Source organism: Myotis daubentonii, chromosome 4 (assembly GCF_963259705.1).
Source record: "Myotis daubentonii chromosome 4, mMyoDau2.1, whole genome shotgun sequence".
Lineage (NCBI taxonomy): Eukaryota > Metazoa > Chordata > Mammalia > Chiroptera > Vespertilionidae > Myotis > Myotis daubentonii.
The window spans coordinates 110,392,346-110,416,807 of NC_081843.1; the positions used below are offsets into that span (position 1 = coordinate 110,392,346).

The window sequence follows — 24,462 nt, forward strand, 5'->3', positions numbered from 1 at the left end:
CAAAAAAGAACTCGTTCCCAGCTTAGAGTTTATAAACTTAGTGCACAGCCATCAGAAGGGAGAGAAGGGGAGGAAGGGAGGAAGGAGAGGCCCAGGGCATGTTTTCCTTTTTTAACTGTTTGGGGAGCTTGAAAGTGGTAGTTGCGAGAACAGTAGAAGATATATGATAATGCACTGGCCGTCTAGAAATTCCTTTCCAGATGGCTGCAGCATCTGTAGGTAGAAGGAACCCTGGAGAATCCACTCTAAGGAGTGATTTTAGAGCAGATGGTAGTTCCCTGTGGTAGACTCGAGCACAACCTGACTTCTTAAGAGGATATCAGTTTAACAACCATCAGGACTGAAAATAGCTCAACTCACATCAGATTCTTTATCCCTCGAGTGTGTATGTGAAGCTATCCATGAGCATTAATGAAGGGAGAGCCATGGGCCTACCTCCTCTCCAGCCCAACTGGACCTGTGGCTATCATTCTTCTTTGCTGGGGAGTACAACTACTCCAAGCTATATAAAGTTATCATGAATATTCTTTTTGAGAGTCGCTTTTTTATATTTCTATAGGGCTACTAACTAATTCCTGACCATAATGAAAGCCAAAACCCATATAAGTAACGTCTTTGCTGTTCTTTCTCCCCAGTGTCCACAGCTGAGACCTGCCTCAACCCCTCGGGTCCAATCCGGAATCAGGATCAGGTGCAAGCGAGGTGAGTGGAGAGTTCAATAAAAATCCCCACTCTCCACAGTGACCATTCCTCTGAGACCCAACTTAGGCAGGTGTGCTAATCCTCAACAGGCTGGACTGGGCCCCGTTTGCATAGGAAGAACTTTGCACGACTCACCTTTTGCTTCAGTCTTTAAAAAAGGTTACAGATTTTTCCTCATAATTTTCAATCAGTAAGAAAACATCCATTAAACAGTTTAGCTAACCTGGCATCTAGTAGGAGCACCATACAACACCCTGGGGACTATGGTGAATAGACTTCCATCTGCCATACTGTAGATGCCCAGGAAGGGAAATGATGGAATACAACACACATGCTGTGTCGACAACTGCTCGTTACCCAATAGTTACTACAGGATGGAAGGGGGTGGTAAGAATTATCACCAAAATGACTGACTGAAATGGAATCCATCCTACACTTCTAAGGGAGTGATTATCAACTGGGTGGAGGCTGGTCTATTTGACAAGAAAGTGAATTGTGCAATAAAGAATTTTCAAACTATGCTCCCTTCTAATTTATTCCCTCTTTCCTCCCGACTCTGCCTTGGAGATTTGGGTATACCACTCTAAAAAGGCAAGAGTGAATGTGAGGATTTTTAAGTAGAGCATTTATCATTTAAAAAATCTTCCCAAGGATTTAGAAACCCTCTTGGGGTAAGAACCACTGTTTATAAGTAAAGAGTATATTCAGTCTTACTTAAGAGTTATCTTAGGACTCAAGTAGCAGTTTAGAATAGATGGACCAAAATACATATTTTATACAGACCCACCTTTGCCATGTATATCATAAATAGGAAATACAGGCACATGTATTTTTTTTACTTAGTTTAGTTCTGTGAGTGATGTGATGGATAAAGCTTCTTTGGAGAAAAGGAACTCTGAATGGAATTCCTGGGGGTAAAAGGACCTGGCCCGGTTAAACTGGGGAGAGAGCTATGCAAGTCGCATCTCCTCTTCACTTCCACTGCCCCCTAACCCAGGCTATAAACTCTCTCAGGGAAGGAGCCCTGTGCATGATGTTCACAGTGTATACTCATCACCCAGCATAATGCTAGCTCAGAGCAGTCGTTCAATATATAGTAGCTGAGTGAGTGAGTGAGTGAATGACTGCGTGTAGTGCTGCCAGATTAATCTGGCCCACAGAATAAAGACTAACTCCTTGGCGTCATATTTTGGGGCATCTGTAGCATGGCTCCAACCTACTGACCCTGCTGTTTCTTTTCTCTCCCCACAAATGGGCCTACGTCCCCAGTCATATCCTATACCTCCCCAGAATGCTTTGCTCATAAGCTGCCCTCACTATTCTCTTATTTCTTTCTATCAACGCACAGCTTATCCTTGTGAGAAAGATTTAGCAAAAAATTAGAAACAACCTCTATTCAACCATACGAGTGTAGTTGAATACAATATGACCACGAAGAATTATGGCACTATTAAAAAATAACATACAGGTATCCAACCTTCGTGTGTGTGTTTTTTAATTGAATTGAGTAGGCTTCTTTGAAGAAAAGGGAATCTGAATGAAATTCCTGGGAGTAAGAGGACCTGTACTGGTTAAACAGGGCAGGGGGGACTAATGGTCAGCAATAAAGATCTTGAAATACCAGACCCAGAATTATAAAATGGTATAAAAATATAGAACTCCATGTACAAAATTCCATAAGGCAGAGGCAAAGTCATCCTTGGAGGCTTCACTCATAAGGAATTTGAAGTTAAAATAAAAACTTAGGCACAAAAGTACATACTTTCTAAATTTTACTTGATACCTTTATATAAAATAATATTGCCAGGATGAGCATGCATTTTAATGAAAACAATCAAACTGGCAAAGGTGCATTAGCCAAAACTAGCTTTACTAAGTGCCAGAATATTAGTGCAAATTTGTTGGAGTTAAATATGATCATTTTATACATAGAAACACATCAAAAAGAAAGTTTTTAACCTACCTCCACGAGAGGCAAGGACAGTACCATCATAGGAAAAAGCCACGCAAGAAGTGTCTGTACCTGGGTCATGAGCCTGTTTGTAGTGGAATTTAGGATGAACCTGTTAGAGAAGAAAGCAAAGTGTTAACATCTCATCTGAATTCAGATGAGAATACTTTTGTGCCAAGAATATTTCACTTTAGCCCTGACAGGTTTGCTCAGTGGTTAAAGTGTTGGCCTAGGGACTGAAAGATCTCAGGTTCGATTCCTGTTCAAGGGCACATACCTTGGTTATAGGCTTGATCTCTTGCCCCGGTAGGGATGCAAACAGGAGGCAACCAATCTCTCTCACATCAATGTTTCCCTCCTCTCCCCTCCCCTCTGCTCTCCCTAAAAATATAAATGGAAAAAATATCCTCGAGTGAGGATTAAAAATACATATATTTCACTTTATCATCCAGAAATGATATACATCCATCTGCATGTAAAATATTAATGTCACCTGATTATGGTTTTCTTTATTTTGGGGGGGGAAAATGTTTCAAAAAGCTTTTCAAAACATCCAATTGCTTTAATAAGAGGCAAAAAAAAGAGATAAGGTACCTGGCTCATGTGGGTCAGTGGTTGAGTATCAACCCATGAGTATCAACGGTTTGATTTCTGGGTCACGGCACATGCCTGGGTTGTGGGCTCAATCCCCAGAAGGGGGCGTACAGGAGGCAGCCAATCCATGATTCTCTCTCATCATTGATGTTTCTATCTCTCCCTTTCCCTTCCTCTCTGAAATAAATAACAATATATTTTTTAAAAAGAGAGAGATATGTCTCAGTAGAAGATATTTCCCAGACTGCCTTAGTAAGCTCAGAGCAACTAAAGAAAACCACAGCCCCTGGCTTTTCGTTTTATACTTACAAAGCATATTACATAGTTATTGGGACCATTTCTTACAGTTATTTGAAAGTAAATATAAATAAAAATCACACCTGAACATACTATTTATTACATCGAAATATCACTGTATGCCTAGTAGACAGACACTGCACGTGGCTGTGAGGCTTGAACCATCTTTAATGTGCCTGCAGGATGATGCTGTTGTCGGTGATTGTGTTGATGATGAGAGCTAACTAACCCTTTCACAATGGTTATTATATCCTAGCCACTGTATGCCTTTTTATCTTGCCTATTTAATTCTCACAACCACTCTACACCACAGGTTCTACCATTATCATTTCCATTTTACTAAAGCAGAGACTTGAGTACCTTGTCCAAAGTCACAAAACTAGTGAGCGGCACTACATTACGCTCCTCTACTAAAGTATGTTAGTAGTCTTTTTAATTCCAATGTCGCTTTTTTTTTTTTTTTTAAATATATTTTATTGATCTTTTACAGAGAGGAAGGGAGAGAGATAGAGAGTTAGAAACATCGATGAGAGAGAAACATCGATCAGCTGCCTCCTGCACATCTCCTACTGGGGATATGCCCGCAACCCAGGCACATGCCCTTGACCGGAATCGAACCCGGGACCCTTCAGTCCGCAGGCCGACGCTCTATCCACTGAGCCAAACCGGTTTCGGCCCAATGTCGCTTCTAACACAGACTTATGAAAGTAACTCTACTACACTAATCTTGCCACTCAGTTATCATTCAGTAACCAGAACAGGATTTTTAGGCATTTAAAAGATATGGGAGGGACAATGACAAAGACAACAGTGTTGGCTGGTTACTGCTAAGTCACATGGATATCCCGCAGAGGGATAATGAGAAACGAGGGTCAGTAACAGTTAAAGACTAAGTGGGAGAAGCCAAGGGCCACTTCAGTTGCTTCCAAAGGACTGCAGTGGAGGAGCAGGCACAGCTGAGCAACAAACAAGAGAGCTCTGGTAGTGGATTTATAGAGCTCCGGAGACATTTGAACGCTCAGCAAGGCAGGTCTGGTATTCTGAGGTCAGGGCTCTCGCTGGGAAAACTGGAGACCCTGGAACATAAGGAGAGGATATTTGGACAGATGCCCATAACATGCTGGATCTGCAGACCCCCTGCAACACTCATGGCTTACAGAGGTGGCCCGCTCTTGCCTAGTAAGAGCACTTCCCAACGTGCGAAGAAGTGGAAAATTGGGTCTCTGAATGGTTTGCCTCAAAACAAGAAAAGTTCTATTGGGACGGTATCCACAAATTACCTAAAGATGGGGGAAATGTGTAGCTAGTGATGGACATTACTTTGAATAAAGCACTTTTGATGTTTCTCTTGAAATTACTGTGTTTTCTTTGATTAAAAAATCCACATTATTACCTGGTACACCTACTATAAAGGCGTATACATTGGGACTTGCCCTCTTGCTGCTTTTGGAACCCAGCCACCTTGTGAAACACACAAGCTAGCTTCCTAGATAACTAGTCGTGTGCCCAGTCATCCTTGTAGCACCAGCTGACATTCAGCCAACAGCCAGACATTGGGGGAGGCCATCCTAGACCATCCAGTCCCAACTTAGCTGTTAGTTAACTGCAGATGCGATAGAAACCCCCGTAGAAATCAGCCAAGCCAGTTCAGACCAGAAGTACTGCCCACTGATCACAGAATCATAAAAAATAATAAATGTTTAGTGTTTTAAGCTACTAAGTTTTAGGGTAATTTCTTATTACCCTAAAAGTTAACTAATGCAACATATATAAAGAATGTGGGCCTGGCCACGGTGGCTCAGTGATTGAGCATCGACTTATGAACCAGTAGGTCACGGTTCAATTCCCAGTCAGAGAATATGCCCAGGTTGCGGGCTTGATCCCCAATTGTGCAGGAGGCAGCCGGTCAATGATTCTCTCTCATCCTTGATGTTTCCATCTCTCTCTCCCTCTCTCTTCTTCTCTGAAATCAATTAAAAAAAATTTAAATAAAGAATGTAAATAGTGCCTAACAGACAGTAAACATTGTGTTAGTGTTTGTCCCTATTATAAGTCGGATGATACTACAGGAACACTAATAAATTTTTAAGAAGGTGGACTCTCTCCCCCCAACTTGGCATTCTACCAAATAACAATTAACATAAACTAGCCCTGCCACCCTATAATTCAAATGTATTAAATTTTATCATGGCTTGTTCTTCATATAATCACCACACTCTTCTCTTGCCATTTTGTATCTGCCAGGAAGAGCAAAGCTTCTCTCTAGCAGCGTTCCTTCATCTTTGCTGTGGCTGCTTGGCACACACAGCGTCTCCAGGTAGTTGTAGTCTGTTTCCAACCAATTGCAGCCGTTTCTTCTATATATTCTTTGACACCGAATAAGACAATGATTCCAGCAGACAATAATGAAGTGAGAGAAGAAAATGCTTGGAAACATGGAAGGGAGAATTGCGTTTCCGTTGATTTTCTTAATGTACTAAGATGAAAGCTCTTTCATCTCATTTCCCCACTTTCTGATCCTTCCTTTCAAGTAGGTCAGCCTCAGATTCTCTCTTTCCCAGGCACGTCATCTGAGTCTTGAGTGCAGTGTAATATGCTATGCATCACATACCATGGTGCTTTCAAGAGTAACATACTTAATAAATATAGCAAATGAAACTCTGAACTTCTGAGCATGTTTCAAGGAAACAATATATTTCAGAGTAAGTTGACAGTTTTCCAACTTTTTTAAAAAAGATCATTATTGTTCCAGCCAAGATGTTTTTCCCTTTCCTCTTTTCTTCCTTCTCTCTTTCTCTCACCTCCTTCCTTCTCTCTCTTTTTTTAAAGAAATAATTTAAAGACAAAAGAAATGGCACCTGACAAAAGTTTCTGAAAATTCCATTCATCATCCCCCATAAACATGTGGTAATGGGATTTTTGGAATTCACATCTACAGTGTCAACCACATTTACTGAAGGTCTATTATACACACAACACTGAGATATATAAATAGAGAGGCAACGTGGAATTTTCTTCAAATGATGTACAAGTTGGGAAAAGGGGAGAAACATATTAAAAACCTTCATTCGTTCATAAAACATTTACTGCATCAACTTTGAGCTGGGTTTAGAGGGCATCAAAATGACAAAAAAAAATTGGCCTCTGCCATAATGGGAAGCTCACAAGTCAGAGACAGAGATAAAGAGGGACAGACAGAGACAAAAAGAGAGACAGAGAAAACTAGGGAGAGTGAGCATTTATTTATGATCAGGGCTGAACTCGCTTCAGGGTTCTCAACTCTTAGCCCAGGTTCACTCTGTAATGACTGATTTCAGAAAACAGCTATGACTTAGCATTTCTTTTTCAACTGTGCTTGGCAAAGAGACAGCCAAGTCTTCATTCATAACTAGACAGTGTTGCAATCACATGCCTGTTTGGTCATCTCAGACCAGGTGACCGCAGTGTGTGACTACCTGGGGCTCTATCTGATGACGGCTAGACACTGCAGCAGCGGGAGATAGCTCAGCCACTGGACATGTGAGCCACAGGCAGAACATGACGCCACTGCTCTGGAATCCCTGGCTCCCCATGTGCTTGCCACTTGGAATTCAAGGTGTTTACTTTAGTCTATAAAACAAACCCCTTACGGTGAGGGCACAAGGTACCTTCACATTAATCTTTCTTCTTATAAACCCTAGCTGAGAGCAGTGGATGTACCAGTTAGGCTTCAGAAGTTTAGATGTAAGAAATGTGAAAGCCCTACCGAAGACCCATGCTTTTGGAATTTCAAGAAGGCAGTAAATAAAACTTTGGATTCTGATACTCCTTTCTAATCTCTGGACATCATATAGAATCATTTAAAGATGGTGATATTATCTGATTAAGCCATGTAATACCCATATTTACTGTTCTGATTTTAAAGAAAGTCTATTTTTTTTACTGGGGAAAAGATGAGGTTATACAGAATCTCATATGCTCTCTGTAGGTTTCCAAATGAGGACATCACCTAAATCACCGAGAGGAATGACTTAAGAGACAGCCCCAAGCAGGGCTTCCCAGAGGGTGTTTTGTGTAACATCGTCGTATCCAGAGGTAGGTGGCGGGTGGGGGTCGTTCTGCAGCCAAGGAAGTCTGGGAAACCAGAGTTTATTTGTACACCATGGCCTTGTCTCGAGATTCACAATGCACATTAGTGTATTAAAAGCCAGAGTCTTTTAAATAGTAGCCTCAGAATAAATCAACTTCTTTAACATTTCCAAAGCTTATTTGACTCTGGAACCTTTTCCCCCCAGATAGTACTTACTAACACAGATAGAACTAACATTTTCTGGACCTTAACTGGGGAAATGCATATTCAGAAGAAGGGTCAGTACACTTTCTCTGGAAATGGCCAAACAGTAAATATTTTAGGCAACTCACTTCTGCCTTTGTGGCATGAAAGCAGCCACAGGCAATATAAAAACCAACAGATGAGGCTATATTCCAATAAAACTTTATTCACAAAAAGAGTAGCAGGCTGGATTTGGCCCGCAGTTTGCTGACCTAGAGAGAACAAAAATCTGAGGAAGAAACACTCCACCTGTAAAGCCATCATTACACCTACACTAATAAAAGAGAAAAATGGTAATTGGCGTACGACGATACCCTTTTCATTGGCTAATCAGGGCTATGTGCAAATTAACTGCCAACTATGATTGGCAGTTAACTGCCAACTAAGATTGGCAGTTAACTGCCAACAAGATGGCGGTTAATTTGCATATGTAGGCACAATGCAGGGAGGCGAAAGGGAAAGCAGGAAGAAGCCCCCTGCCACTGACAGTGATCGGAAACCCAGGGGGGAGCTAAGAGCTGGGGGGCAGGGCAAAGGCGGCCCTGGGGCCGCCTTTGCCCTGCCCCCCAGCCATGATCGGAGAATCAGGCGCCTTTTCCGCCCTGGCCAGTGATAGCAGGAAGTAGGGGTGGAGCCAGCGATGGGAGCTGGGCATGGTCGAAGCTGGCAGTCCCGGGAGATAGGGGTCCCTTGCCTGGGCCTAAAGCGAAGCCCACGATCGCGGGGCCACTGCAGCTGTGGGTCCCCGCTGCCCGGGCCGGACACCTAGGCCAGAGGCATCCTGCAGAGGCAGGGGTGGAGCCCACGCAATCGCGGCCCCCCCACCCCCGCGATCGCGGCCCCCCCCATCCCCGCTGCCACTGCAGGTCCCCGCTGCCCGGGCCGGACACCTAGGCCAGAGGTGTCCGGCCTGGGCAAGGGGCCGATCCTGCGATTGGAGGGTGATGGGGGTCAACGCCTGAGGGCTCCCAGTATGTGAGAGGGGGCAGGCTGGGCTGAGGGCCACCCCCACACACACACACACACCCAGTGCACGAATTTCGTGCACCGGGCCCCTAGTAAACTATAATGATTTTAACTTGTGTCACTAATGGTGGTGGCGATAATACTGACAGTAACAACAGATACATTTATTTAACGTGCTGCTCCTTAGTGCAATGAAACGTATGTCTTCTTATCTCATTCTTCAAACAAGTCTCCAGAGGTATGTAATTATTATGTCATCCTATATAATAAAAGCATAATATGCAAATCGACCAAATGGAAGAACAGCATAACAACCATCCGGACAACCATCCGGGACCAGTGCTATGACACCCACTGGTGCCAGGCCAGCCAAGGTGGGTACGATGTGATTGATCAAGGGCCTGGCCATTGACCCATGATCGCCCCGCAGAGGGAGGCCCAGGCCACCAACCGGTGGGCTGCAGCGGGTGGACGGGGCCTCCCTCTGCAAGGGAAGCCCGCCCAGGTCCCAGGTGCCAGAGGGAAGCCGGTGCCAGCAGCTGGGGCAAGGAAGGCCTACTCTTGCACAAATTTCATGCATCGGGCCTCTAGTTTTACAAATAAAAAAACTGAGGCTTAGCAAGGTAATTTACCCAAAGACATATGACTAGTAAACCATCAGAGCAAAAATTCAAACCCTGATTCCAACTTCAGAAACTACTCTTCATTAAAACATCTCTATTTATTTATATGTATTTTATATGTGTATTATATACATATTTATATATATTTTACATGTGTTTAATGGGCACACATGTGTGTGCGCGCGCACACACACACACACACTGTCATGTTTCACCAGGCTTGTTTTGGATTTGTATAGATTATCATCTTGATGGCCCTCAATAAATTGTAAGTGCAAGGAGAGAGATGGATGATATGATATGACTTTTCTCCTTCAAACTACCTAACATATTTTTTTACACACTAGGGGTTTCGGGGGAGTCGGGTTGGGGAGGGAGTTCTATTACAAATTCCACCAAAGGCAGAAGCTAGCAGTATTTTATGCATACACGGACAGTAAATTTCACAAACCAGTCATTTTTCACCCCCCTCTAGTCCCAGTCAATGGAATCTGGTACATGATAACAGCCAACATTTATTGAGTGTATACTATGGACTAGATACCGTCCTAAGTGCAAGGTATGTATTAACCCCTTGAATCTTCCAGTGGCCTTATGAGGTAAGAATTATTATTATCCTCACTTTCCAGGGAGGGCATGGAGATGCAGAAAGGTAAGGTTAATTGCCCCAGATCATGTGGCCAGTGAGTGGCAGAGCCAGGATTTGAACTCAGACAACCTGGCACCAGGGCCTGCACTCTAACCTACTCACAGCTCTTCTGACTCCAGGCTCCCTCTGCTCTGACTCCCATTTGCACCTAAGCTGGGCCTGAATAATGAAGCGTCCTTGCTCTTTCCTGCCTAGGCCTGTCCTCTCCCCACCCCCTATGGAGTCTGGAGATGAAAGGTGAAGAAGTGCAGCAAGAGTGAAGTGTGGGATAGTGGGTGAGCTCTGGCAACAGATAAAACCATCATCCTTGACTCAACCCAATTCCAAGCCACTAGTTAAACAGTCCACAAGCACAAGTTGATTAGCCTTCACCAAATTCACCAAGAGCCCCTGAATTAACTTAAAACTTGGTAAACAACACAAGTTACAACTGGCAACCAAGAAATCCCACCATGGTGTGGATCTCCTTGGCTGCTTTGCTTGGTGGCACCTTTTTTCTCCCGTCTTTCCTCTGAAGTCGGGGGTGACAGGGCTTAGGATCTTAGCCTGTCTCTACCACATAAGACACACACATAAGAACACAAGTGCAGCTTTCACTTCAGCTCTTCAATTGAAGAGGAACTTGAGAGCCACCGCGCCAACACCGGAAGCACAGCGCCATGGAATGACCTGCCTAGACAGGAGGGAAAGCCCGGCGGGGCCCCCTTTGAAGTCCAGCTGCCTGAGATTCACTGGCAGCCGCCCTTCAAAGAGAGCCGATGCTTCCTTCCCTCAGCCTGGCCGCCAAGCTTCCCGGGCAGCTGGGCAGATTTAGCCACTCTGCCCAGCTGTCTGTGAACTCTGGCAGCCAGTTCAAGTGAGGGATAGAGAGGTGGTGGAGAAGGGAGGGGAGGGTGAGGGAGGGGCGAGGAGGTGGCGAGCCCCATGGCGCCAGGGCAAAGAGGATGCTGGGTTTCCTTGGAGCCAACCTGATCAATGTCATTCAAAAAGCGAGCTTCCAAGGGGCACATAATCCAACTCCACTACAAAGCAACTTCGGAGACCAGAGAGGTCTCAATTGCACTTTCCTCCCAAAGCTGAGGGAATCTCAAATGTACTCTTGTAAAGATGGCCCAGCTGCCGCTGGAAACAGTCTAAATCTCTACACAGGGAAGTAGGGGACAAAGCTAAGGTCAAAACCAACAAGGCACAGCCCTTCACTAATTCTGATTTCCCAGCCATGTGAGTTTACGCTTCTTGGGGGTTTGGGGGGTTGTTTGCTGAGTGTGTTGTGGCAACCCTTCTGTTCCTCTGGCAGCCAATAGCTGAAGCCACTGTCTGTGTCTGCGCCTGTGCAGCAGATGCTTGGAGAAGATGGGCTCACTGAACATAAACATCGCCCATGTGCTGTTGTGTTTATCCTCTGGAGCCCCGGCTTGGAGTGGAGAGTAGTGAGTGGTATCAGCTACAGGTGCAAAAGGGATGAGACCAGTTCTGTTGGTGACAACGAACTTTCAAAAGAAGTCTAACTTAGACCAAGATCTTAAACTTGGGAAACTGGGAGACTATGAACACTACTGAGATATGAGAAAATGGAAACAAAGAGTTGAGGGTCATGAACAGAACAGTAAATCATCAGATATGCATCTTAGACAGAGCTGTCTGGTAGCTACATGGAGACGGGGGACAGGGAGACAAGAAGCCTGGGGGGGAGTGATCATAAGTTTCATGAAATCTTTCCTCTGGTTTTGTGCAATTTGATTAGGAAGAGATGTATGGATGAGCTTATGTAATGCACCATGACAATATGAGAAAGGCCTAAAATATTCAGCTAGACTATTACATTAAGTCACTAGCTACAAACACATCCTCTCCTGCTCTTTAGGTCTCCTTAAAACTATATGACACCGCAGTCAACCAGCATTAAGTACAATGACATACAATCCAAAACTTATCTAACTCTAAACATATAATACTGAGCCCACAGAAGCACCACCATTTAATATTTGCTGAAATTAGTCCAACTGTTTATTCACTCATTCTACAAATATTTATGGAGTCCTTGCTATGTGCAAAGCACCATGCTAGGTATTACAAATGAGTAACAGACTAGTAAAATGGCTTCTTACTCTCAAAAAGATCTGTCTAGAAAGGAAGGCAGACATAAAAATATATATATTTGCAATGCACAGTATCCTATATAATAAAAGGGTAATATGCAAATTGACCCTAATGGCAGAACGACCACTCGACCAGTCATTATGAGGCGCACTGACCAACTCTTGGTCCCTTTCCACGGCTGGCAGGCTCTGATCGCCTGATAGCAAACGGGGAACTGGGGGTGGGTGGTGGGGGATGCAGGCGGCACCAGGCCAAGGCCCCCGGTCCGCCGGTCACCCCACACACAGAGGGCGACCCATGGCGGGGGCAGGTCCAGCCAGCAGGCAGAAGGCCTACTTCTCGATTCCTCCCCACAGCCAGCAGGCTCTGATCACCCAATGGCAAACCGGGGATGGGTGGCAGTGGAGGGCGAGGCCGGCTGCGGGCAGCAGGGGAAGATGGCCCTGATCTCAGGCCAGGCCTAGGGACCATACCTGTGCACGAATTCTGTGTGCTGGGCTTCTAGTCCTATCTAATAATAGACAAGTAGGGTAATTGACCGTACCTTCGCTACGCTTCCCATTGGGTAATCAGCGTGATATGCAAATTAACCGCCAACAAAGATGGCAGTTAATTTGCATATGTAGGCTCCAAGCGGTGGAGCGAAGACTGAAGGTGAGCCGGAGCCGCGAAGACGGAAGACAGAAGGCAGCTCCGGCTGGGGCTGCGAAGACAGAGGACGGAAGGCGGCTCTGGCCAGGGCCGCAAAGACGGAGGACAGAAGGTGGCTCCGGCCACAGCGAAGGCCTGGGTCCTGGGTGCAGGAGGAAAACCGGTGCCGGCAGCCAGGAGAAGGGAAGGCCTATTGCATGAATCTCTTCGTGCAACAGGCCTCTAGTAATAAATAATGGTATTATCCACAAACTACCGGTACATAGTAAACCCACAAAATAATGGTCAACTCTACCATGGTAGCATAATGGTGATATGTTGGGAGTGGAGGAAAGAGAAATCAGTAAAGCCTGGTGAGGATTCTTGACTATGGTCTTTGAAGGTTAAGTAGAAAATTACTAGGGATACAAAGAAAAGTAACTCCAGGAGAGTCTCAGAATGTAAGACTCAGGATTGTGAACAGCACGCTGCTTTGGGAACTATAGGTGATACTAAGAACAGACCAGTGGCAGGGAAGACTGAAGAGCTGGAGGTCAAGCTATCAGTGGCCTCACATGCCCTTCCCTGGAGTTTTGAATGTTTGCTCTATGGGCTATGTTGAGCCTCTGAAGGGTTTTAAGGAGAGAGGGGTAATCTGATCACACCTGTATGTCAACAGATCACTCTGCAGCAGTGAGAAAGACAGCCTGGAAAAGGGAAGACCGTGGACAGGGAGATGAGTTGAGAAACACCTGCAGTGGTCCAGGGGATCGAGTGAAGGCTTGAAGCTGAGTAATGGAAGAGAACGCCTGAGAATAGCTGAAGTTGCATCAGTGACTTGGGTATGGGCACTTTCAATGAGTCTGTGAAGTGGACATAGCAAATATGGTCTATTCTGGAAAGAAACAGAACAACAAAAGAAGGAAGAGTTGAAGAAGGCTTTTGTTAAATCAAATAAATAAAAAGCAGAAACTTGAGCATATTTTCTAGGGCCAATAGGGATGAAAAGGATAAAAATACAGGAAAGGGAACAACTGATAGAATTAGGCCTCAGAGGAAGCAGGAAGGACACGATGGAGTGCACAGGTGGCGGGATTAGTGAGGAACTAGACGAGAAAGGCCTCCTCCTTGGAGACTGCAGGAAGGAGGCTGAGAGGCCAATGGGCATGAACACAGACACATTTGTACACATGAGGTGAAGAGTCCCACAGAAGTCAGCCCACTGCCCTTATTTTTCCATGTAAAGGAGAGATGAGGGATTATAAGGTGAACCTGGATAAGTTTGAAAATACCCGATGATATGAAATGACACAGATAACTGGACAGGAAAAAGGAAGCAATTACCAAAGACAAGAAGGGTGAGAAGAAAATGTATGTCATAAATCTGGAATGGTACCAACCTGCAAAATTGTAGGTTTTATCAAGTTGGACTTAGAGCTAGAGCAAGGAAGCAAGAGAGCCATACTACGAGGATATCAGAGCAGAAAACAAAAATTCAGCTCAAAATCTTGGAAATTGTACAGAAATCAGATGATTTATTTTTTTTTTTTTTTGCCTTTTCTCCAAGGGCTATACCCCAGAGTTAACTATGCTTTTGCCCCAAAAGTCGAAGTTGAGGTCAGTGAAATGCAACTTTAACTTGACAGCTCAATTACAAAATAAGGCTTCTGTCCTTTTCAAATGTACACTTTATTAGAGAAAATGGTTTCACAACAACTATAAGTGATAGTATCAACATTTTGCTTATTCTGAGCATAGCATTAACTAACTTCAAAAAAGCAGGTATTCCTGTTTCGCTCACTTAAGAAATCTATCTAAAGCAAACTTTATTGGCTGACTTCTAGGTCCATGACATTATGCTATGCTCGTAGGTACAGTGCAAAAACACTATCCCTGCCTTCAAGAGGATTACACGCTAATGCATATTTATAAGAGTTTTCCCCTCGGAAACCAGTGATAAGTAGCCAGTCAACTCCTTAACACTTTGCCCCTGTGAAAATCAAGTGCATTTTGTTGATGGATGTTCTGAAAGCCCTCAGGGAAGTTCTGTTGAAGGAAGGGTTGCAGTTTCAAGGCAGTATTTTTAAAAAGAGTGGGGGGATGAACAGTGACTAATGGTCTTTGAGTGACCAATGGAGAGAGTTATAAAGGACAGTTTCTTTTCCTCCTCAAAACAGGGAGCAGAGCATGTGAGGGAGGGTATGGGAGGGAACAAAACACATGCATGGTGTTGCCCTTAAATCTGTCTGCTTTCCTCTCCATACCGACTGCTCCAGAGCTCATGAAGGCACACAGCTTCGGTTATCTACTATGCAAATGATCCCCAAATTTTTATTTCACTCGGCTACTCTAACTTTCTCTCTAGCAAAGTCTTGTATGTCTAATGATACTAGCCATTTCCACTTAGATATACTATCATCTCTTCCAATCAATATTCTTAAAATTAAACTCATATAGTTTTACTCCCAATCCTAACTTACTTTACACTTTTTTCAGTCACTAAGCATCATCTTTGATCCTTACCAAGTATCCCTCTCACACCCAATCCTCCTTTTAGTAACTAGTATAATGGCCTACACTCCCTGAGCTGCCAGTACATGCTGATCTCTCATATATAAGAAAAGGCTAATATGCAAATTGTCCCCTCAGGAGTTCGACCCCCCTGATGTGTCACAATGGTCAAACATCACATAGCTATGATGTGTGTTGACTACCAGGGGCGACACAGAATGAAGGAAGACCCCGGCCGGCAGCTGGCAGCCAGGGGGATGAAGGCCCGGGCCGGCAGCTGGCAGCCGGGGGAAGGAAGGCTCCAATCGGCCCTGATCGCCGGCCAGGCATAGGGACCCTACCCATGCACCAGGCCTCTAGTCCTATATAATAAAGAGTTAATATGTTAATTAGACTGAACAGCAGAATGACCGTCCAGATGACCTTCCGATGAAGCTGGGGCTGCAAGAGCCAGCCAAGGCAACGAGGGCCTGTGAGGGCCGGCCAAGGCTGCGAGGGGCTGTGAGGTCCGGCCGAGGCAGCTGGGGCTGCAAAGGCTGGCCAGGGCTGCGAGGGCTGGCTAAGGCAGCCAGGGCTGCGAGGGCCAAGCCCTTTGAATGAATTTCGTGCATCGGGCCTCATATATATATATCTCCTATCTAATAATAGAGAAACATGGTAATTAACCGTAACTTTGCTACCCTTTCCATTGGCTAATCAGTGAGATATGCAAATTAACTGCCAACCAAGATGGCGGCCGGCAGCCAGGCAGCTGCAGCGAACAGGAGGCTTGCTTGCTCCAGTGATGGAGGAAGCCAAGGTTCCCCGCCTGCCGCTGCCGGTCTCTGAGCTGAAGTCTAAGAAACAATGTTGCAATTATAGAAGCTAAACAATCCCCAGAAACCTGCTTTCAGCCAGCCGGCCTTGGAGCTGGAGCTGAAACAGTGTTTCAATTATAGAATCCAAACAAACCCAGAGACCTGCTTTCAGTAGGGGAGGTCTCAGAGCTGGAGCCAAGCCTCAGAGCTAAAGCCGGCTCTCAGCTCCAGTGACAGCCATAGAAGGTAAATAAATCCCAGAATAAAAGAAAAAAGAGAAAAAGGAGAGGTTGGGAGCTTCAGTCACCCACCAGCCTGAAAACGGCCCTCAGCCCCTCACCCAGACTGGCCAGGCAACCCAGTGGGGACCCCCACCCTGAAGGGGGTGCAACCAGATGCAAACAGCCATCATCCCCTCATCCAGGCTGGCCAGGCACCCAAGCGGGACCCCCACCCTGATCCGGGACACCCTTCAGGGCAAACCAGCCGGCCCCCACCCGTGCACCAGGCCTCTATCCTATATAGTAAAAGGGTAATATGCAAACTGACCCTAACAGCAGAGGGACTGGGAATGACTGGCCACTATGATACACACTGACCACCAGGGGGCAGACGCTCAATGCAGGAGCTGCCCTCTGGTGGTCAGGGAGCTCTCACATGGGAGAAGCTCTGCTCAGCCACAAGCCTGGCTGATGACTGCCAGTACAGTGGTGGTGGTGGGAGCCTCTCCTGCCTCCTCAGCAGCGCTAAGGATGTCCGACTGCAGTTTAGGCCTGCTCCCCGCTGGCAAGTGAACATCCCCCAAGGGCTGCCAGGCTGCCAGAGGGATGTCTGATTGCCATCTTAGGCCAAATCCCCCGGGGAGTGGGCCTAAGCCAGCAGGTGGTCATCCCCTGAGGGGTCCCAGACTGTGAGAGGGCACAGGCCGAGCTGAGGGACGCCCTCCCACCCCCGTGAGTGCATAAATTTTTGTGCACTGGGCCTCTAGTATATATATAAAAGCCTAAGTGACCGTTCGACCATTAGCTATGATGCACACTGACCACTAGGGGGTAGACTCTCAAAGCATAGGCATGGAAACATGGAACAGACTGATGAATCTCAGAGGGAAGAGGGGGAAAAGGGAGGGCGGGAAGAGATTAACCAAGGATCTTATATGCATATTAAAGGCCCAGTGCACAGATTCATGCACCAGTGGGGTCCCTCAGCCTGGCCTGTGGGCCGAAACCGGCAGTCCGACATCCCCCAAGGGGTCCCAGATTGTGAGAGGGCGCAGGCCAGGCCCTAGGACCCCACCGGTGTACAAATCCGTGCACCAGGCCTCTAGTAGTAATATAAAAAGTAATATAAGCCTAAATGCATGCAAGCCTCACAGTGTACACAGCACTTTAATTGTGTACTATCACTTTCCATGCTCATAACGACTCAGTGAGATAATTAGGAAAGATATTTTTACTCCATCCATTGTCTGCATGCAAAAACCGCATACAGGGTCAAAAAGGTTAATAACCTGCTCAAGATCTCAAGTCCCACTCCCCATGATGCTCCTCTGCTTCATCCCAGTTATCATTTTTATAATAGCTTTAGGTAAGAAGAGATCTCATTTCTTTCATCTCAACCAAGTTAATCTTTCTAAAACTTTCTATTGGTTGTGTTACTTCCATATGCATAAAGTTTTGGGAATTGACATTGCAAAATAAGAAGGTAAGTAAGTAAATAGGTAAGAAAGTATGTGAATGAATGAATAAATGCATGAGTGAATGTCTAAAATCAGGCGCAATGATAGTCATCCTCCTTGGCCTGACCCAAACCTAGCTTCCTGGCCCATCTTCCTACTACTCCCAGTAAAAACCCTTTGCTCTAGATACACCTGAGTGATACTGTCATTAGACTTCCATTCTTCACTCTACCTCTGCCCAGACTGATCCTTACTCAGAGAGCTGACTGTCTCCTGTCACTACCCTGCATATCTCAGACCAGGGACCTTTTTTGCCGGGGTCCAACCCCAGCAGGTCCAGGGGTCCCCAAAGGTGTGGACGGAGTCGGCAAAGAGGGAAAGACTCGGAGGCAGCGTTCAGTTGATCAGCAGCCTAGCCAGTATCTCTAGCCAAGTTCTGGTCAGGATCTCCAGCAAAGTTCTGTTCAGGATCTCCAGCCAGGTTCTGTGTCCATGTTCTCTTGCTACGTTCTCCAGCTAGGTTCTCCAGCCAGGTTCTGTAGCCATGTTCCCTCGCTAGGTTCTCCAGCCAGGTTCTGTCCAGGTTCTCCAGCCAGGTTCAGTCACCAGGTTCTAGTCAGGTTCTCTTGCCAATTTCTGTAGTCAGGTTCAGTCCAAGATCTTTTGCCATGTTCTCTCGCTAGGTTCTGTCTCTAGGTTCTGAGGCCAGTTTCTGTCCAGGATCTTTTGCCATGTTCTGTCTCTAGGTTCTGTGTCTAGGTTCTGTGCCTAGGTTCTGTCTCTCTTGGTTCTGTCTTCTAAGTTCTGTGTCTTGCTGTCTTGTTACATCTATATTTATACCAGTTGATTCAATCCTATCAATCTCTATTACAAAGGTTAGGGCGTTTCTTATCTCCATTCCAGGAAGTAAAGATTATGTAGCTTAAGCATGATTGTTCGTAGTTAAAGTGATTAATTACCCGCCTGGCACTTAGTTGAGGGGTTTTATTCCCTCCCTAACTTCAGGGGAAAATCCCTACCTGGGGAAACAACCTTTCAGAGAGGAGACCCTGGTTAAAACACATAGTGCCAAGAAGGTGAGCAAACATTTTAAGAACAGTATGCCATATATGCCAGGTCCTTTGAAACAGCAAGGATGGACCGGCTCCCGGCACTTTTTACATGAGGTTTTCTAGTGTACACACAAGCACCCTTTTTTAAATGCCTTTTGAAAAATTTGATTTGATTTTTATAAAGTTGGGTATAGGAATATGCTTCAGGGAGTTCATCATTAAAAATTCACATTATAACACTCGTGCACTGCTGGAGGGAATGCAGACTGGTGCAGCCACTATGGAAGACAGTATGGAGTTTCCTCAGAAAGTTAAAAATGGAACTCCCATTTGACCCAGTGATTCCACTTCTAGCAATATATCCCAAGAAACCAGAAACACCAATCAGAAAGGATATATGCGTCCCTATGTTCATAGCAGCACAATTTACCATAGTGAAGATCTGGAAACAGCCTCAGTGCCCATCAGCAGATGAATGGATTAGAAAACTGTGGTACATCTACACAATGGAATACTATGCTGCTGTAAAAAAGAAGGAATTCTTACCATTTACAACAGCATGGATGGAACTGGAGAGCATTAAGCTAAGTGAAATAAGCCAGTCAATGAAAGAAAAATACCACATGATCTCACTTATTTATCGATAATAAAGACCATTATAAACGGATGAACAAAAATAGATACAGAGGCAGAGCAGCATCAAACAGACTATCAAACTACAGCAGGAAGGCCGGGGGGGGCGGGGGGGGGGGGGGTAAGAGATCAACCGAAGGACTTGTATGCATGCATATAAGCATAATCAATGGACACAAGACACCGGGGGGTAGGGTAGGGGAGGCCGGGGGAATGTCAAGGGGAGGGAAAAAAGGAGACATATGTAATACTCTTTGTAATACTTTAAGTAATAAAAAAATATATATATTTTAAAATTCACATTGTTTCATCTTATGTCATTTCTAAATGATTTCTAAAATCACTTCAAAAATCATTCAGAGTACGCTAACAATGTTAATAATTTTAAAAAAGCAAGTTAATGTCTTACAAGTAAAATTTAACAGGGTCACAAGTAGCAAAATTCAATAGGATCGGTGCAATTTAGAAGAGATAAAAATACAAAATGGCAGATAAAATTCTTGCTCCAAATTACCATTTTTTATGTGCTGTAACATTTTTTAATCGAATTTATATGGATTAAATTATATATAATTCTACATAGTATTTGTCTTTCTTTGCCTGACTTAGTTCACTTAACATAATGCCCTCGAAGTTCAACCACATTCTTATAAATGGCAAGATTTCATTATTTTTATGGCTAAATAATATTCTATTGTGTGTATGTGTGTGTGTGTGTGTGTGTGTGTACCACAACTTATCAAAAAATATAATATGTAAATAAAATTTCATATTTGAAAAGTCCAGTTACTCTTCCTTTCATAAAGAAGGCACGCTTATTTTTAGCTATAATTCAAAGGCTGTGAATAACAAACTACAAAGAAGTAGCAAATGCTCAACTTCATAATGTTGTTTCATTAAAGCCAAAGAAATATCTCAAACCACTACTTTTGTACATAAACTCCAGATGACAAAAAATCGGTAGAGTTCTAAAGATGTTTGTTTGTTGACATTTTATTTTACAGTGACCTCTGACAATCTAGCTACCAACAGATTATCACTGAAAGAAGAGCTCTTTTTCTCTGGAACATTTAATTCTTTTTTTTGGGGGGGGGGGGGAATTTTATTCTTTAAAAAGAAATTAACAAGTTCAAGTCAATATTGAGATTAATCACAGTAAGTTTCTAAATTATAGCCTCATAAATTACAGTCTAATAGCTTCATAAATGTATATAAAAACAAAAGAAAATTCAACATGCCTGAAAGACATGGCCTTTTAAAAAGGAGCCCACAGGTTCTTTATACATTGCAGTCATTATCACCACCTTAGTCAAGCAAGTAAAGCAAGAAAATACACTGGAGGAAAGTACTTATTAGTACATCCTCTAAAAAAAAACACTTTTCATTTGCTCATCCTACATATTTATTGATGAGCTGTTTTTAGTATGGGGGCTTCTTCGTGGAAAGAAAAGTGGAAAACAAATTGTTTCCATGAAAAAACAACTATTTTATATTTTTGAAACTTCTCTACACAAACTTCAGTCTGTCAATAATATTTATTGAGTGTCTCCTTGTCTGAAGCACTCAAAGCGAAACTATGAATTATTTTCATGAGAAAAGTATTGACGTTTAGCGTTTTAAGTCGCACAGTTGACACACAGACATTTGGCTACAGCTGATGTACAACAATGTGAACGTGGGAAAGCGGCCAAATGAGTTCACGAGTGTCACAGGCACGGCACTGAATGAAAGACACTCAACTTACTCCACTGACTGGCAACGGTTTTAAAAGAGATTTCAGCTGTTCCTCAATTCATATAACATGAGGCATCGTTTAGTAAGGTCGGAAATATCACAGGTTACCAAAAAGCAGAGCTGTTGCCTTTCTTGTATAAATTATGAGCTACCTAGAAGAACAAGCACCAACTCTGTTTCTAGGTCTCATGAGAATGTGCACGAAGTTCAGGCAGCCTTTGCAGGATGTGTCTGGTTACAGCCTGGGTAGTGTCACAATGGTCACACATCACATCGATTGCAGCTGGGAAGATCCCACCAAGTTTCCACCTTTTCTGAAGCGACCACAGACACAAAGCTCTAGCCTTCCCCTAAGAAAGGCTGGAAAGGAAATTTGCTCTTATTTTGTCTTTTCATTTGAGTGAAGTTTAAAAGATTTTAGAAAATCTAAAAATTATTTCCAAAATGCCCAAGGAAGTCATGAAAAAGTGAAGTTTGACAATGTTTTTGAAAGTATAATATTCATGTTCTAAAGAATGCCTTACCTCTCATCTAATCCTATATTTGATAGAAGTAGGAACTGTCATTAGAAGTTCAAAATAGCCAGGAGGTCATGGTTCGATTCCCGGTCAGGGCACATGCCCAGGCTGCGGGCTCGATCCCCAGTGTGGGGCGTGCAGGAGGCAGCTGATCAATGATTCTCTCTCCTCACTGATGTTTCTATTTCTCTATTCCTCTCCCTTTTTCTCTAAAATCAATAAAAATATATGTATTTTTTAAAAAGTTCAAAATACTTCTGGATTTATGAATTAATTAGCAAATGAGTTTTCATTCTTTTTAGGAAAACAAATCACTTACTGCTCACCAAAAAAACAAACAAAACTGAAAAAAACACCAAAAAAATGTATTGTGTAATTCTAGTCAGTTTTGAATTGTTTTCATATTTTGATCTGGATCATAATCTTATAAAATAATGGATCTGGCAATAGTATTTATGCAATAAAAATGAGGTGAAGTGAGGGTGCTGGCTTATTTTCTCGATTTATGAACAACTGATGGAATTAGGAGCTGGCAGTAAGAAACTGAAGACATAAAAACAGCTGCAGGATGAGTTTGTGTTGCTCTCTCTCTTTACCTATGCCACCCTTAGGTGAGTGAGCCAGGCCTCTCCGTTTCAGTCCTCTGTGAGTCAGCATACAAGGCATGCTCACTGTGTGCCCCTAGGCACTGGGCCTCCAACAGGGTTCTCTTTCCTAATTCAAATTCTATTTCCCACTTCCTGGTTGTTATGAGCGCCTGATACCTGTCTTATCTGGACAGCTTTATGCTGGAAATACTGTCTTTGAGAACATCTTAAACGGGACCCCTTCAATATTTGGATATAGGATTGTAACCTATATGCTCATTTTCAAATGTCTCCTTGGTGCTCCTATTTTAAATCTTGGCAACAGAAATTAAGATTAAAATGTCAAATATAAATAACAACAGGACAAAGAATATAGTTATTTTCTAAATTTAAAGAATTTAGTTAACTATTACTTTCCATACTAAGACGATGAATAAATGGAGGAAGAAAAACAAAAGAAAGAACTTGACTAAGCATTTCAAAGGAAAAAGTAAAGCTAATATAGAGAGAAACAGAAAATAGACTAGGTAATACTGTGGGGAGGTGGAAATAGTAGGCTAAGCAACTAAAATGTGAAATAAATCATCACCAGTTAAAATAAATACTTGTGAACTTAACTGTAGGGAGTTTATACTAATAAAGGAAGACCTACTCTCAGAAAGCAGGTACCACACTTTTAGCAATCACACTTTCAAAACTCCTACAGGTATACTTAAATCAAATATTCTATTGGAAGTCACTAGATCTAGAATACTTAATGTAATCTTTAACGACACCTCCCCACCATCACCAATCTTCTCCAGCCATAGAATAAACAGGCCTCTCTAAAATAGTTTACACTACCATATAGAACAACAAAAATCAATTTACACAATTAAGTGTTTCAGTGTTCAGTACCTATAGCAGAGAAGTGAACCTGGGGTTTATATCTACTGGAACTAGGCAGTATATGGCAGGAAAATCTGAAAGAGAAATTCTAAGTATAAGAAAGTGTGCTATGAATCAGAGAAATAAAAGAGGAAAGGCTAAAGGTCATGTTCTTCAGTGGTTTGTGGTGGTGGTAGAACTGAAAAATAGTTCAAAAGACCCACAGCAATTTTGCCGTAATGAATGGAGTATTGGACAACAACTAGAATGTCAATGATGCTAACGCCGAGAAACGAGCTATGTTGGGGTACAGCCCACAAACACTCTCCTATTCCACTGTCCTCTGGTTAATAAAAGACAGCCCTAACAGGAATTTTAAAGATGCTACACACTATACCTCATTTTATTCAAGTAAGCATGAAATTCTGGACTTTTAAGCTGCCTCCTATTTCTAGCTTAAATCACCGACTAAAGAAAAGTTCCAATTCTTCAAAGGGACGGAACAAAACAGTACAAACTTGTTTATTTACTGATCTCCTTTAAGTGACTAGTGATTTTTCATTTCACACAGTATTTCCAAATTTGGAAGGACAATTTAAAATTCACTGAAGTCGAGAATAAGTGCAGCTTTGAGATCAAAAGGTAAGTTGATACAGAGAGCAAGTATCTGTTCAGAGTTTAAACCCAGAGTGTGACCTACTTTTAAGACTTTATAGCCTAGAGGAGAAAGTCTTTAGATCTAAATGTCAGCATGTTCTTTTAAAATTATTATTGTGATTATTTTTAACTCCATCATTCTCTCAAAGAAAAAACCGCACAATAGTCTATTGATCAATGACTAGTGACTACTACATCAGAAAGGCTGAGACACAGCTATAGAAGAATTATCACGGAAATACAAAATGCAGCAACACTGACAGCTACCATCCGGAATGTTCGCAACATAAAATGGCATTAACGCAGGTTTTTCAATGTTAGATAAATGACATAAGATGTTTTTAGAAGTTTTCCCTAATCAATGAAGACAAATACGTGAAATACACTTGTTTTTCAATGTCATGGTATTAGAATTATGAGAACTCTATAAGCATTCTATTACAAAAAATTTAAATATATATTTCAGAGATATAAAAGAATCAATAGCACATGCAAATATCCATGGGGATCAAAGAAGACCATGCATGATACAGTGATTGAAAGCAGTGTCTTTGCAGCCAGATGGACCTGAGTTTCTTGGTTTTAATATTTCTAGTTATACATA

The 24,462-nt window shown here is 43.3% G+C and overlaps 1 protein-coding gene across 1 annotated transcript in view; it reads right to left on the bottom strand.

The window, feature by feature from the left end:
- The window catches only part of WDR70 (WD repeat domain 70), a 209,626-nt gene that overhangs the window by 51,189 nt on the left and 133,975 nt on the right, over window positions 1–24,462 (bottom strand). The window contains exon 11 of the mRNA XM_059694917.1: window positions 2,666–2,765. Within this exon, the coding sequence (XP_059550900.1) occupies window positions 2,666–2,765 (100 nt within the window). The remainder of the gene's footprint in view (window positions 1–2,665; window positions 2,766–24,462) is intronic.